Source organism: Cervus canadensis, chromosome 28, assembly GCF_019320065.1.
Source record: "Cervus canadensis isolate Bull #8, Minnesota chromosome 28, ASM1932006v1, whole genome shotgun sequence".
NCBI classification, from domain to species: Eukaryota; Metazoa; Chordata; class Mammalia; order Artiodactyla; family Cervidae; genus Cervus; species Cervus canadensis.
In genome coordinates, this window is record NC_057413.1 from 42769873 (window position 1) to 42784487 (window position 14615).

General features: G+C 47.4%; 1 protein-coding gene across 1 annotated transcript in view; it reads left to right on the forward strand.

Moving 5' to 3' along the window:
• Positions 1–14615, forward strand: part of CMTR1 (cap methyltransferase 1) — a 53033-nt gene that overhangs the window by 36465 nt on the left and 1953 nt on the right. The window contains exons 14-23 of the mRNA XM_043449196.1: positions 6475–6531; positions 7300–7357; positions 7809–7877; positions 8853–8984; positions 9900–10022; positions 10711–10802; positions 11602–11670; positions 12960–13007; positions 13812–13924; positions 14482–14590. Of these exons, the coding sequence (XP_043305131.1) occupies positions 6475–6531; positions 7300–7357; positions 7809–7877; positions 8853–8984; positions 9900–10022; positions 10711–10802; positions 11602–11670; positions 12960–13007; positions 13812–13924; positions 14482–14590 (870 nt within the window). The remainder of the gene's footprint in view (positions 1–6474; positions 6532–7299; positions 7358–7808; positions 7878–8852; positions 8985–9899; positions 10023–10710; positions 10803–11601; positions 11671–12959; positions 13008–13811; positions 13925–14481; positions 14591–14615) is intronic.

The window sequence follows — 14615 nt, forward strand, 5'->3', positions numbered from 1 at the left end:
ACTCTGTTGCTCTTTTGATGATCCAACGAATATTGGCAATTTGATCTCTGGTTCCTCTGACTTTTTTAAAACCAGCTTGAACATCTGGAAGTTAATGGTTCACATATTGCTGAAACCTGGCTTGGAGAATTTTGAGCATTACTTTGCTAGCGTGTGAGATGAGTGCAATCGTGCACTCATAGTTTGCTCATAGTTTGAGCATTCTTTGGCATTGCCTTTCTTTGGGATTGGAATGAGAACTGACCTTTTCCGGTCCTGTGGCCACTGCTGAGTTTTCCAAATTTGCTGGCATATTGAGTGCAGCACTTTCACAGCATCATCTTTTAGGATTTAAAATAGCTCAACTGGAATTCTGTCACCTCCACTAGCTTTGTTCGTAGTGATGCTTCCTAAGGCCCACTTGACTTCATATTCCAGGATGTCTGGCTCTTGGTGAGTGATCACACCATTGTGATTATCTGGGTCGTGACGATCTTCTTTGTACAGTTCTTCTGTGTATTCTTGTCACCTCTTCTTAATGTCTTCTGCTTCTGTTAGGTCCATACCATTTCTGTCCTTTATTGTGCCCACCTTTGCATGAAATGTTCCCTTGGTATCTCTAATTTTCTTGAAGAGATCTCCAGTCTTTCCCTTTCTATTGTTTTCCTCTATTTCTTTGCACTGATCACTGAGGAAGGCTTTCTTATCTCTCCTGGCTATTCTTTGGAACTCTGCATTCAAATGGGTATATCTTTCCTTTTCTCCTTTGCTTTTTGCTTCTCTTCTTTTCACAGCTATTTTTAAGACCTCCTCAGACAGCCATTTTGCTTTTTTGCATTTCTTTTTCTTGGGGATGGTCTTGCTCCCTGTCTCCTGTACAGTGTCACGAACCTCGATCCATAGTTCATCAGGCACTCTATCAGATCTAGTCCCTTAAATCTATTTCTCACTTCCGCTGTATAGTTGTTAGGGATTTGATTTAGGTCATACCTGAATGGTCTACTTTCTTCAATTTAAGTCTGAATTTGGCAATAAGGAGTTTATGACGTGAGCCACAGTCAGCTCCCAGTCTTGTTTTTGCTGACTGTATAGAGCTTCTCCATCTTTGGCTGCAAAGAATATAATCATTCTGATTTCAGTGTTGGCCATCTGATGATGTCCATGTGTAGAGTCTTCTCTTGTGTTGTTGGAAGAGGGTGTTTGCTGTGATCAGTGCATTCTCTTGGCAAAACTCTATGAGCCTTTGCCCTGCTTCATTCTGTACTCCCAAGGCCAAATTTGCCTGTTACTCCAGGTGTTTCTTGACTTCCTACTTTTGCATTCCAGTCCCCTATTATGAAAAGGACGTCTGTTTTGGGTGTTAGTTCTAGAAAGTCTTGTAGGTCTTCATAGAACCGTTCAACTTCAGCTTCTTTAGCATTACTGGTTGGGGCATAGACTTGGATTTTGATATTGAATGGTTTGCCTTGGAAACAAACAGAGATCATCCTGTCATTTTTGAGATTGCATCCAAGTACTGCATTTCGGACTCTTGTTGACTATGATGGCTACTCCATTTCTTCTAAGGGATTCTTGCCCACAGTAGTAGATATAATGGTCATCTGAGTTAAATTCACCCATTCCAGTCCATTTTAGTTCACTGATTGCTAAAATGTCAACATACACTCTTGCCATCTCCAGTTTGACCCCTTCCAGTTTGCCTTGACTCATGGACCTGACATTCCAGGTTCCTGTGCTGTAGTTTGGTGTCCCGTGTGAGAGGGGAGCCCAGGGTCTTACTGTGCCATCTTGGACAAACCTCCCTTTGCCCATTGTTAAAATGATTTGCTTGATTTTTGTTGTTTAGTTATAGGAATTCTTAATACATTCTGGGTATTAATCCTTAATCAGATGTATGATTTGAAAATATTTTCTTGTATTCTGTGGGGTTTTGTTTTTGTTTTTTACTGTATTGATTATGCCCTTTGCACAGAAGTTTTATATTTTGATATAGTCCAGTTTATCTATTTTTTCTTTTATTGCCTGTGCTTCTGGTGTCATTCAAGAAATCCATTGCTAAATCCAGTGTCATGAAGCTTTTCTTTGTGTTTTGTTTTGAGAGAAAGAAAAGTTTTATAGTTTTATTTCTTATGTTTAGGTCTTTGATCCATTTTGAATTGATTTTTGTAGGTAATGTGAAGTACGTGTCTAACTTTATTCTTTTGCATGTGGATATCGAGTTTTCCCAACATTATTTGTTGAAGCCTATCTATATGCATTTCCCATGGAATGATCTTGGCACTCTCGTTGAAAATCATTTGATCATACATGTGAGGGTTTATTTCTGAGCTCTCTATTCTGTTCCATTGGTCTTGATGCCAGTACCATACTTTTTACTGTAGTGTTGTAGTAAGTTTTTTTAAACTCAGGATATATGAGGCCCCCAGCTTTGTTCCTCATTTGCAATATTGTTTTGGCTATTTGGGGTCCCCTGAGTTTTCGTATGATTTTTAGGATGAGTTTTTCTATTTCTGCAAAAACTGCCATTGGAGTTTTGGTAGAGTTTGCATTGAATCTGTAGATTGCTTTGGGTAGTGTCATCATGTTAACAATATTAAGTGTTCCAATCCATGAACACAGCATGCCCTTCCATTTATTTTTATCTCTTTTCATTTTTTTCAGCAGTGTTACACAGCTTTCAGTGTACAAGTCTTTCACTTCTTGATTTAATTTATTCCTCAGCATTTTATATTCTTTTTGATGCTATTGTAGATGGAGTAGTTAACTTCATTTTCAGATTGTTTGTTGTTATTACATAGAATTTGTGACTGATTATTAAAACAGTTTTTTGTGGAATCTTTAGAATTTTTTGCATAAAAGATCATGTGATCTGCAAACTGAGATAACTTTACTTCTTCCTTTTCAGTTTGATTGCCAAGAAGTTTTAAATTTTGATGCTGAAATCCAGTTTATCAATTTTTTTTTTTTTTTTGGTGATTCTTGTTGTCTCTCTAAAAAACTTTCACTGTTCTAAAGTAATGAAAATATTCTGACTAGAATATCAGTCAGAAGTTTCATCTAGAAGTTTTATTTAGGTTCTTTAATGTCTCTCAGCAGTTTTATGGTTTTCAGTATAGAGATGTTACACATCTTTTGTTAAATTTATTTCTAAGAATTTTATGGGTATGTAAATGGTATTTTAAAATTTTCATTTTCTAATTGTTCATTACTAGTATATGGAAATACAATTGATTTTTGTATATTGACTACATATTTTGTGTGAATGCTTCATTTACTTATTAGTTCTAGTAATTTGGTATATTCCTTAAGATTTTTTACATATATAACCATATCTTCTGCAAATAAATAATTTTTTGCTTTCCTTTCCAATTTGAATGTCTTTTAATGTCCATTGACAGATGAATAGATAAATATATATGTTCCTTTATATATATACTTAAAGGAATTAAAAAAGGATTAATAAAGGGAAATTTATAGCATTTAAATATACATATTTGTTGTCGTTGTTCAGTCACTCAGTCGTGTCGGACTCTTTGCGACCCCATGGACTGCAGCACGCCAGGCTTTCCTGTCCTTCACTGTCTCCCAGAGTTTGCTCAAACTCATGTCCATTGAGTTGATGCCATCCAACCGTCTCACCAAAACTTCAAAAAACTACACATTTATAGATTAATCCCCTTCATGAGCCTATACATAAAAATCTTCCCTTGGTGGCTCAGTGGTAAAGAATCTGCCTGCCAGTGGAGGAGACATGGGCTTGATCCCTGATCCAGGAAGATCCCACAAGCCATGGAGCCACTAAGCAGGTGCGCCACGCCGACGGAGCCGGTGCTGTATGGCCCGGGAGCCGCCACCGGAGGGCAGTCCCCTGCTCTCCGGAGCTAGGGAGAAGCCTGCACAGCCGCACAGACCCAGCCCAGCCGAAAATTTAAAATAAGTAAGATTTTTTAAAAATTAGTAAATCAGATTCAGCAATGTATAAGAGTAATGCTCATGACCAACTGGAGTTTATCTAAAAATGCAAGATTCGTATACCTTTTGAAAACCATTTTTTGTACTTCACTGTATTAAAGGAATAAAGAGGAAAAATAATAATTTTGATAGATACAGAAAGAATATTCAACAAAATTAGACATCTACTCATGATTAAAAACTAGCAAACTAGTGACAGTGATAAACTAGTCACAGGGATAACTCCGTCAGTGTGTCCGTGTCCTTTTCCCTCTGACTGCTTTCAGGGTTTTCCGTTTATATTTTGTCAATTAATCTGTGACACAGGAGGTAAGAATATACATTGGACAAAAAACAGTCTCTGTGTCTTTGTGTCTCTGACTGTAAGTGATGCTGGGAAAACTGGTGAGCTACATGTAAAAGAATGAAATTAAAGCATTTTCTCACACCATATACAAAAATAAACTCAAAATGTATTAAAGACCTACATGTAAGACCAGAAACCATAAATCTAGAAGAAAACAAGGGCAGAACACTCTGACATAAAGAGTAGAAATTTTAGAGGTGGAGGGATCAGGCCCTAAGGCAAAGAAAGCAAAAATAGAGAAATGAGACCTAATTAAAGTTAAAAACTTTTGCTCAGCAAAGGAAACCAACAAAATGAAAAGACAACCTACTGAATGGAAGGACATATTTGCAGATGGTAAGACTGATAAAGAATTAATATGCAAAATATATAAATAATTCATATAACTCAACATCAATAACAACCCAATTAAAAAATGGGCAGAAGATTCGAATAGACATTTTTCCAAGGAAGACATGTAGATGGTCAACAGGTATATGAAAAAATGCTCAACATCACTAATAATCAGAGAGGTGCAAATTAAATGTGATCACCTTGCACCTGTCAGAAGGACCATCGTCAAAAAGTCTACAGATAACAAATGTTGATGAGGAAGTGGAAAAAAGGAAACCCTAGTACACTGTTGATGGTACACACACACACTGAAATATTAGTCATTTAAAAAAAGAATGAAATTCTGATATTTGCAACAATATGGATGGACCTAGAGCAGTGGATCTTAGTGAAATCAGTCAGACAGATAAGTTATCATTTATATGTGGAATCCAAAAAAATGAATAATAAAACAGAAATGGACTGATAGATTTAGAGAACAAACTACTGGTTACCAGTGGGGAGAGGCAGGAGGGGAGGGGCAAGATAGGGGATTAAGAGGTACAAACTATTATGTGTAAAATATATAAGCTGCAGGGATATATAGCCAGTATTTTATAATAATTTTAAATAGAGTATAATATATAAAAATTTGATTATGTTGTATACCTGCAACTAACATTGTAAATCAACTATACTTCTATAAATTCGCTATTATACCATATTCGCTGATATACCATTTATCTCTAATATATTTTTCATTTCTAGAATTTTTGCTTTTGAAAAATATAGTTATATCTGCCAGTATTTTCCATCTTTTTAAGTATACTATACCTTTTTCACTAGATCCTTTAACATACTTTTCAGTTATTTTAAAGGTCTTGTCTGATAATTTTAGCATTTGGATCATCTCTTGGTCTTGTTCTGTTGGACTGTTTTCCCTCTTGTCAGTGGGTCACATTTTCTTAGAGCTTTATCACGTCTCGCTTTTTAAATGAAAAAATTTGTCTCTAAGAGTCGTGGAGGCTAAGGTAGTAAGGGCGGCTCTTAGCGCAGGTAGTCAGTTTAATGTGTGCTTGAACTAGGTCTGGACTGTGTTGTTGCTTCATTTAGAATCAGTTCAGGGAATTCCTGGTGGTCCTGTGGTTAGGACTTTAATTGAAAAGTTGCAGGTTTGGGGATCCCTGCTTGGGGAACTGAGATCCTGCAAGCTGCACAATGCAGCCAAAAAAAAATCATTTCACTATGGCTTTCAGTTTTTTTGTTTTTTTTTTTAAATAATTTATTGGTTGCTCTGGGTCTTTGTTGCTGCTAGCATGCCTTCTCTAGCTGTGGTGAGAGGGGGCTACTCTTTGTTGAGGTGCTCGGGCTTCTCATTGCGGTGGCTTCTCTTGTTGCAGAGCACGGGCTCTAGGCACACGGGTTTCAGTAGTTGCGACTCACAGGGTCTCGAGCTTGGGTTTGGAGGTTGTGGCGCAAAGGCTTAGCTGCTCTGCGGCATGTGGGATATCCCTGGACTGGGGAATCAAACCCATGTCCCCTGCGTTGGCCGGCGGATTCTTATCCACTGTACCACAGGGAAGTCCTCAAATTTTTAAGGATGAGATCAGAACCTTCCTTTTGGCTGGGCTTGGGATCTGAGGGTCTGGAGGGTTTGACTCAGTTCTGCTTCACCCTAAGCCTTCATCAGGTCCTCGTAACTGTTCCTTAAGGTTGTGGTTGAAGGGGTTCTTTTTTGACTTTAACCCTGTCCCCAAACATAGATAGCCACTGCTCTGGCTAAACTTCTCTATCCTCATGACTGTAGGCTGTCTTTTTTGGTAATTCTTCTGAGATAAAATCCTTTTTTTTTTTTTAAATTCCAGCCACTGCAGTCTGCAGATCAAAGCTCTGGCCAAAATCCGTGCCTTTGTGCAAGATACGTGAGTGTTGCCCTTTCCAGAATCTACCTATTTCAAGGGAAGATCTTTATGTTTTGTTCCCCACCCCCCACCCCCAACCTGAGCTCTTTACTTCATTTCTACAAACATTTAAAAATACCTACTTTTTTATCTCATACTTTACCGTATTCTGTGAAGCATGCCAAAGACGCACATGGCATGAACCTCGGCCTCAGAGGCTTATCTGTCTTTGGACAGATAAGAGTAACCCAGGCAAAGGATACAGGAAAAGTTGTTACCAGTGCATCAGAGAATGTAGAGGGGCATGTGTAGAATATCTAATGTTCAGGGGACATAAAGAGTGATCAGGTGAGGAGAGGGAGGACTGGTCAAGGAACACCTCTGGTAGGGGGTGAGCAGAAGCTAACTCAGCTTTCTCGGGCATGGTAACGTCCACGGGATGGACTTCCTGTGGCCTCTGTCAGGGAAGGAACCGGTGTGTTCTGATGGGTAATTGGGAGAAGGGTGTTTGGGGACCCTGCCATCCAGGGTGGCCAGGAGGGTGGCTCCTCCCTTCCCTTTGTGGTTGAGCAAGGAGATCATCTCGGTTTCTGTGCCCCTGTGCCCTCACCTCCCGGAGGCAGAGCCGTGTGAGTGTTATAAGCACCTTGGGTAATGACGGCTTAGCCTCATGTGGGCATGCACACGTTCATTCACACGACGTCCTCTCCTTGGGGTTCTGATGGGTGTGCAGGAGGCACACTCCTCCTATCCAGAGGTTTCAGTCATTTACTGGCTTCATTTTCCCAGGACACTGATCGAGCCTCGGCAGGCAGAGATCCGGAAAGAGTGCCTCCAGCTCTGGGGGGTGAGTGTCCCCCCGACCCAGTTTCGCTCCAGGGCAGGAAGCTCTCGAGAAGGCTGGGACTGACCCCCAGCCAGGCCAGCCCACAGCACTCAGGAGTTGGACGTCTCAGCACTGCTGGGAGTCACCTCCTTGGCTCTTTCACTCCTCGTTTAGCCCCGCAGACTGGTCAGAAAGGGCAAGGGTGGTGGGTGAATGGGCCTCAGTTTCCTGCTGGTGGCCCTGGGTAGCAGTATTGACCACAGAGAGCCCCAGAGAAAGGTAAATGGCTTTGAAGGAGTGTTACCACAAGGCCTGAAAGGGAGCAGTGACTGAATTGGCCACCCCAGCCCCCCCTTTCCGGCTTCCTTGGGTGCCATTTCTTCTTGCCCAGTCTGAGCCTATGTGTAGGCCCACACACAACTTTGATCAAAAGTGCGCTTGAAAACCAAAGTTCTTTGCTGTCTTGTTTCAGATCCCGGACCAGGCTCGAGTTGCTCCTTCTTCCACAGATCCAAAATCTAAGTTCTTCGAGCTCATCCAGGTAAGCTTGGTGTCTGGTAAAAATAAAGAGTTAGAGAGGCCTGGTAAGAGGTGATATCACTGAGACCCCCCAGGTGCCTGGCCTCCAGGGGGCTTGTGCAAGTACCACATGGGCTTCAGGGGTGGGCTGAGACCTCCTTCTGGTCTCAGGTGGGGACTTTTGGTGAGGGTGTTGAGTTCCCACAGAGCCCACCAGGCCGCCTGAAGATTCTTGGCCTGAGATGTGTTGTGATCAGCATTCCCGCTGCCCCCAGCGTGGTGCTGGCTCTTACTCCCCGGCAAGTTTAGGGTGCCCTGTGCTGCAGGGGAGACACGAAGTGTGAGGTGATCTTAGGCCGGGAGCTGGTCAGAGGGTCAGGAGAGGGTGGCAGGAGAGCTCCACAGTGGAGCGGCCCAGACCTAGGCTCCCTGGTCTGTTTCTGGTGAGTGGTCTCCAGAATTCTTCTGCCCTGTGTTTTCCTACCACCTGAATTCCGGCTTTTCCCTGGGCTTCATTTAAATCTGGCCCAAATCTTGAGCTGTTGTGCAGGTCAGGGACTGGAGAATGAGGTTCAAGATGGCCTCAAAAAAACAGCATGTGTAAATTTTTCTGAAACAGGTGGAGAGATCACTTAACTGCTTTCAAATCAACTGCTTGCAAGTCTTTGCTTTCAGTTTTATTGAAGGGGAGGCTTTTATATTCTGGTGACATTTCCTTATAGCTCTGGTAAATCGATCTGTACTCAGGGACTCGGTGTTCTTTCCTTTTCCAGCCTCTTCTAATAGGTCCTAAAGGAACACTCCAAGCAGGTGGAATTAGATCCCAGTTTGTTCCTGCTTAGGTAGAACAGGGGGCATGTTTCAGAGAGCAAGTGCTTCCGGTCCCCACCCGCCCCCCAGCCTGCCCTAACCCTCTGCCCCCAACCCCCCAGGCACCCGTACTGAGCGCCTGTGCCTTCCCCAACCCAGCCGTGTTTTCTCTGACCCGGGGCTGCAGGGCACTGAGATTGACATCTTCAGCTATAAGCCCACGCTGCTTACTGCCAAGACCCTGGAGAAGATCCGCCCAGTGCTCGACTACCGCTGCATGGTGTCTGGCAGCGAGCAGAAGTTCCTCATCGGCCTGGGGGTAAGCCTGCAGCTGTTTCCCTCCCCGGCTTGGGTGGTGGAACCGTGCTGTCTGTCTGTGGGAATCTGGACAGCCGCCTGCCACACTTGGCGCATGTTTGTTTGGCACTGAGGAGCTGGCGCTTTGATCCAGGGAAGGTATTTCTTGAAACTTCCCTTCCTTTCTTCCTCTGAGTCACCCATGTGTCATTCATTCTTTCACTTACTCATGTATTTGCTTGTTCACTTTGGTGCGTTGCTGAAGGGAGCACTGCCTCCTTCCTGGTGACGTGGAGCCTCCTGGGTAGCAGGGTGGTCAGCAGGCTTGGCCGGCTCGGGTCCTGGCAGCCGTTTCTTTGCAGCACCGCCCCCACCCCCGTCACCCCTGTCTGGCAGAGACACCACCTATCCTTACTCTGGTGCCTTTGGAGTCTAACACGAGGTGAGGGAGAGCAGTTTTGTGTCTGAACCGGGCAAAGTCCTCACCGCGCTCTCCTTCCACTCTGACTGGTCTTCCTGTATAGTTCTCTGTCTTCCTCACTTCCTTTCTGTGTCCTCTCACATTTTCTCTTTCTCTTTCTTCACTGTCTCCACTCTGCTCTCTGGATCCTTCACTAAACCCTCTTCACACATAGACCAAGCTGGATATTTCCTGAGGGCCACTGATCATGGACTCAGGCCTCCTGAATGGTGCCTGAGCCCGTTCCCCCCTCTCCGGTGGGACCAAGTCAGAGCACTCCTCTTCCGCCGAGGCAGCGGAGGACAACACTGTCCTGCTCGCGTATGAAGTGTCACCAGCTCCTTTCTCCAGACCTCTTCCTCTGGCATTTCCAGCCCCATCACCCTGGAGCCACCAACTGAAAGCCTTTTTGAGAACTGAGCCTCTGACCGCTCAGTCCCTCTTCTGCCTGACCTAACCTCCTCTCTCTGCCCGTAGAAGTCTCAGATCTACACGTGGGATGGCCGCCAGTCAGACCGCTGGGTCAAGCTGGACCTGAAGACAGAGCTACCCCGGGATACTCTGCTCTCCGTGGAGATTGTCCATGAGCTGAAAGGGGAGGTCAGAGGTGGTTCTGCTCATGTGTTGTGGCTCTGCCATCTAGGGAACTAAGGCACAGCTGGGCTTGGCCCTTCACCACCCCCGCCCCCCCCCACACCCCAAGTTAACTGGGTTACAGTGTATGTGGTTGTTGACAGGGCCCAGGGCCCAACAAAGGCTTTGTAATTATTCCTCCTCCTCCAGTAGTTGCTTTAAGCCACACTATGTTCGGGTGGGAAGGCTCACAGTCTCCTTCTGTGCAGGAAATCTTGATCATCTCTGGGTAGCAAAGGCCCTAGTCAACCTGCTGTGTAGTTTTTAGATATTGATTGTTACTGACCAAGGATCCCTTGGGAAAGAAGCAACTTGTTATTTCCCCTGAGCTTTGGGTATTACCACCATACACATAACTTTCAGAACAGTCAGTGGGAGCAGTGGGCCAGAGCGGGAAGCCAGCTTCTGCCAGAGCACCATGGCAGTCTCACTGGGTCTGAGATTTAAGGGGGCTGGTCCAGCACCTCAGATCTCTTGTCTGCTCAGAAGCCTGGGCCAGTCTGGTGCTGAGCATCAACTGGGAGGGAGGTGAGGGAAATGTGTTCAGAGCACCTCCCTTCCCCCAGCTCTTTGAACGGAGGCCAGCAGGCCACGTTGGGTGGAGTGGGCCCCAGGCCAGTGCCTGGCGGGGTGGGCAGTGTCCTTGTCCTTCTAGGGGAAGGCCCAGCGGAAGATAAGTGCGATCCACATCCTTGATGTCCTCGTGCTGAATGGCAGCGACGTGCGGGAGCAGCACTTTAACCAACGGTCTGACCGGGGCCCTGGGGGACAGAGGGGGAGGTGGGCCAGGGCAGCGCTATGGCAGCGGCCTCTGTGGCTTGGCTCCTCACTCAGGTCTTGTCTGCTTAAGAACACTCTTAGTTTCCCTCTTCTACCCACTAGCTGGTTCCTAGGGCACGGTGAGAAGTTGGTCTTGGCACTTTCATTCACCAGGGCTCCACCTTGCCACCGTTTAGATCAGGAGTGATGTTTGCTTTAAGGCTGAGCAAGAGGGTGGCCTCACGGGGAGAGGGCGGGTCTTCTCCCCAAAGAATGTGTTCTGTGCTGGCTGGCCCCACGTGTCAGTTCACCGGTGTCCCACAACTCCCACTTCCGTTTGTGCACAGATGCTTAATCAGTTGTTTAAAGGGAGTTACAGAACACCCTTACGCCACCGTGCCACTGACATCTCTCCTGAGCTGGCTCATCTGAGTGGGTGCACTGTGGGATCAGTGGTTTGGGGTGAAGGAGCAGACGTTTACAATAAAGATGATACTTGAAGTTCTGCTGGAGGTGGCTGAGCACAGCCAAAGTTACACTTGAGGAAAACCAACCAAGATGTAAAATTAGAGGTCAGAATCCAGAGAGAGGGGGAGCGGGCCTCCCTGATGACGTTGGTGGAGAAGGGCAGGAGGGGGCCTTCAGGGGGACACGGGTGCCGCCTCTTAGAGCAGCTTTGCTGCAGATTCAGGAGTGCCCTCCCACTGGTGCCATGAAGATGCTCTGGGGGCAGGGGTCCTGATAGAGGTACCCTTACTTGCCTCTGAGAGACTCCATTGGATTGTAGGATTCAGCTTGCTGAGAAATTTGTGAAAGCTGTTTCTAAGCCCAGTCGGCCCGACATGAATCCCATCAGGTGAGCGTATCACCTCTCCCCCCCATCCTCCTTCCCCGTTGCTTCTTTCTGGCTAGTGCCTGCCCCCGTCCTCTGAGGTGGGAGAGGGCTCAGTGGAGGTCAGGCCAGCGTTAGAGGTCAGACTGCCCTGATGAGTGATGTGCTTGGGGGTCCTGGAGAGGTGCCTGCTTGGCCCCGAGTACCTCCCCGTCCCACCTGTCACAGCAGGCCAACCTCCACTGGAGAGATTCATTCCTCGGGGTTCAGGTGTCCTCATTTCAGATGCTCGTGCTTCTGAGGGCGCTAACACACCTGTGAGCCACACATTCATGCTTGGGTATCATTAGCATATCAATCCTGGCCTTTTCATTTTTTTCGGGTAAGAAAAGGGTGCTGAGGGAATGGGAGTTTTTGAACGTGATAAAGAGAAGGGTGGTTTGAGGTAATGGGCTCCTTGGTACATGGAAAGAAGGCCATGGTTTGCTGCCATGTGAGGTGGTACGAAAGGCCCAGGCCCCATGCGAGGCGAGGAGGATAGGAACAGGCAGCAGACGGACGGAGAAGAGACTTTTCCAGTCTGGGCCAAGGTCTGATGTGATGATCTTTGGGGCTTCGTGTGTCTAGAAACTGAAAAAATAATTTTCACTATTCTTTTTAATACAAATTTACTTAGAATTAAATCCAGTAGTAAGAATGCACTTTATAGAAGTCTTCTGAAAGTCTTAAAAAAGTAATTTCTTCTTGTGCTTTAAAATGTCCTGTCTGCCAGGTCCTGAGAAGCTGCTTCAGGGACCCTGCCTCTGTTGTGTGGGGTCTGGTTGCTCAGTCTCTGGGCAGCTTACCCAGTAGTGGCTCAAAGGCGTGCTCAGCGGCATCCAGGGCTGGGGGGCTGGGTAGGGGGTCTCCTCACCCGAGGTGGAAATAGGCCTGTTAGGACGATTTGGAAGTAACTGTTACCCGAAAGCGTAAAATTCATGTAGACAGACCTGGACAAGGGCCTGGTCCTTAGAGTCCTGGCCTCTAGTGATGGCCACGTGGGGCTGGAACACTGATGGGACGTCGCCGCCAGCCCTTCCTCTCCCTCCCTCCCATCCTCCTCAGTCCTCCCCAGCCGGGGCTCTGCTCCCCAGGTGCCCCGGGCCAGGCTCAGCTGTGAACCCTAGGGCTTGTCTGTGGGCGCAGTGCTAGGCTGGGTCCATGTTCGTGGTGGCCTGGGTGGTGCGGGGCCTGTAGGCGCAGCCTCCTGCCTCCCCCTGCTGCTCAGACAAGTGCCCCGGGAAGCCCTGTCATCTCTGCGCCTCTCCCCACAGGGTGAAGGAGGTATATCGGCTGGAGGAGATGGAGAAGATTTTTGTCAGGTGAGTTTGAAAGGAGTTGGGGTGGGGCGCGTGGCAGCGTCCAGGACTCCTCCTCTGCCTTTCTGTAAGATGGGTTGGGGGCGCAGTGCCGAGTGGCCCCCATGGTCCCTCTAACCCCCACCTCCTTTGTCTGCATGGCAGCCAGAGGTCCCCGGCTGAGCTGATTCAGCACCGTCAGGAGGGGAGCAGGGCGGGCGCAAGTCAGGCAGAAATACGGGCTCATTGATGCTGTAACAGTTACGAGTGTCCAGACGAGGCAGAGCGCAAGCTGCCTGAAACACTATAAATCCAAGCCCCTAGTGCCGAGAGGGGTTGAGCCAGGGGGTTGGAGGGGTCTAAGTGCTTCCTCGTGTTCTCAGCTGTTGTGCGGGGTGCTCACATCTGGGGGGCTCATCCTGGGTGTGCCCACTGGCCACTGGAGCCAGACCTGGTCTCACTGCTCCCGAATTAACTCTTCAGTGGCCATGCTGAGACCATGGCTGGTGAACTGAAGGCCCAGCAGCACTTGGGGTTTCAGATCTCACCCCAGCTGGTGTCACCCTGACACCCCGCAAACAGCAACACAGCAGAGGTGTGTGCCATTCCCCTGCTTCCACGGCTCAGCTGGGAGTTCAGAGGCTGAGTTCTAAACCCAGCACCCCACCGTGTGACCTGGAGCAACTCAAGTCTCTGCCTCAGTCTCTCTTATGTTGAGCCGAGATTCAAGTATTGGGTTGGTTGGTTCTGACATTAGTCAGAGATTAACGTCAGGACTGTCTGTCTCACACACACTTCCTGTGTGCACACCTGCTTGGGAAAATCAAGGTTAGAGATGAAGATCATCAAGGGCTCCAGCGGCACGCCGAAGCTCAGCTACACTGGGCGTGACGACCGGCACTTCGTGCCCACTGGCCTCTACATCGTCAGGACGGTGAACGGTGGGTGATGCGCCCCTCTCCCTGACCCCTCCCTCAGCCAGGGCGACCGGCCCACACCCCACCTGGGCTGGCGCTCAGGGCTTCCTACTGAGGTGGGCAGAGCCAGGTGTATGTTGAGGGGGACTGTCTTCCCTGAGCTCTTGTGTCTTTGGTGGTCCCGGGGGTTGGGCTGGAGAGTGAAGCCCAGCTTGTATATGTACATTGGTGTCCTCATGGCAGGAGAAGGGCCTTCCCCACCGGCAGTGGCAGATCCAGAAAGACAAACCTGGCCATTTGTATCTCCTGCTGAATCCTCTTCCCTCTGGCTAACAGAATCCTGTTCCCTCTGCCAGGGTCCCAGAGATGGTACCCTGGAGGGAGGTGGGGTTGCTGAGAAGTAGTCATCTTAGGCGTCCTCCTGGAGCCCCTTTGGGCTGATGATGAGGGCTGTGTCCTCCCAGGCTGTTTGCTGCTGCTGTTTGGGGAAGAGGCATGGAGGAACCAGGGAGGAGGGCCTGACCCATCCCCCAAGGGTCTTGTGTGTCCTTTCTGAGCCTCTTTCCCCTTCCTCCCATCAGAGCCATGGACAATGGGATTCAGTAAAAGCTTCAAGAGGAAGTTCTTCCACAACAAGAAAACCAAGAACTCTACCTTTGACCTCCCTGCAGATGCCATTGCTCCATTTCAGTAAGTAGGCCTCCTCCAGCCCTGC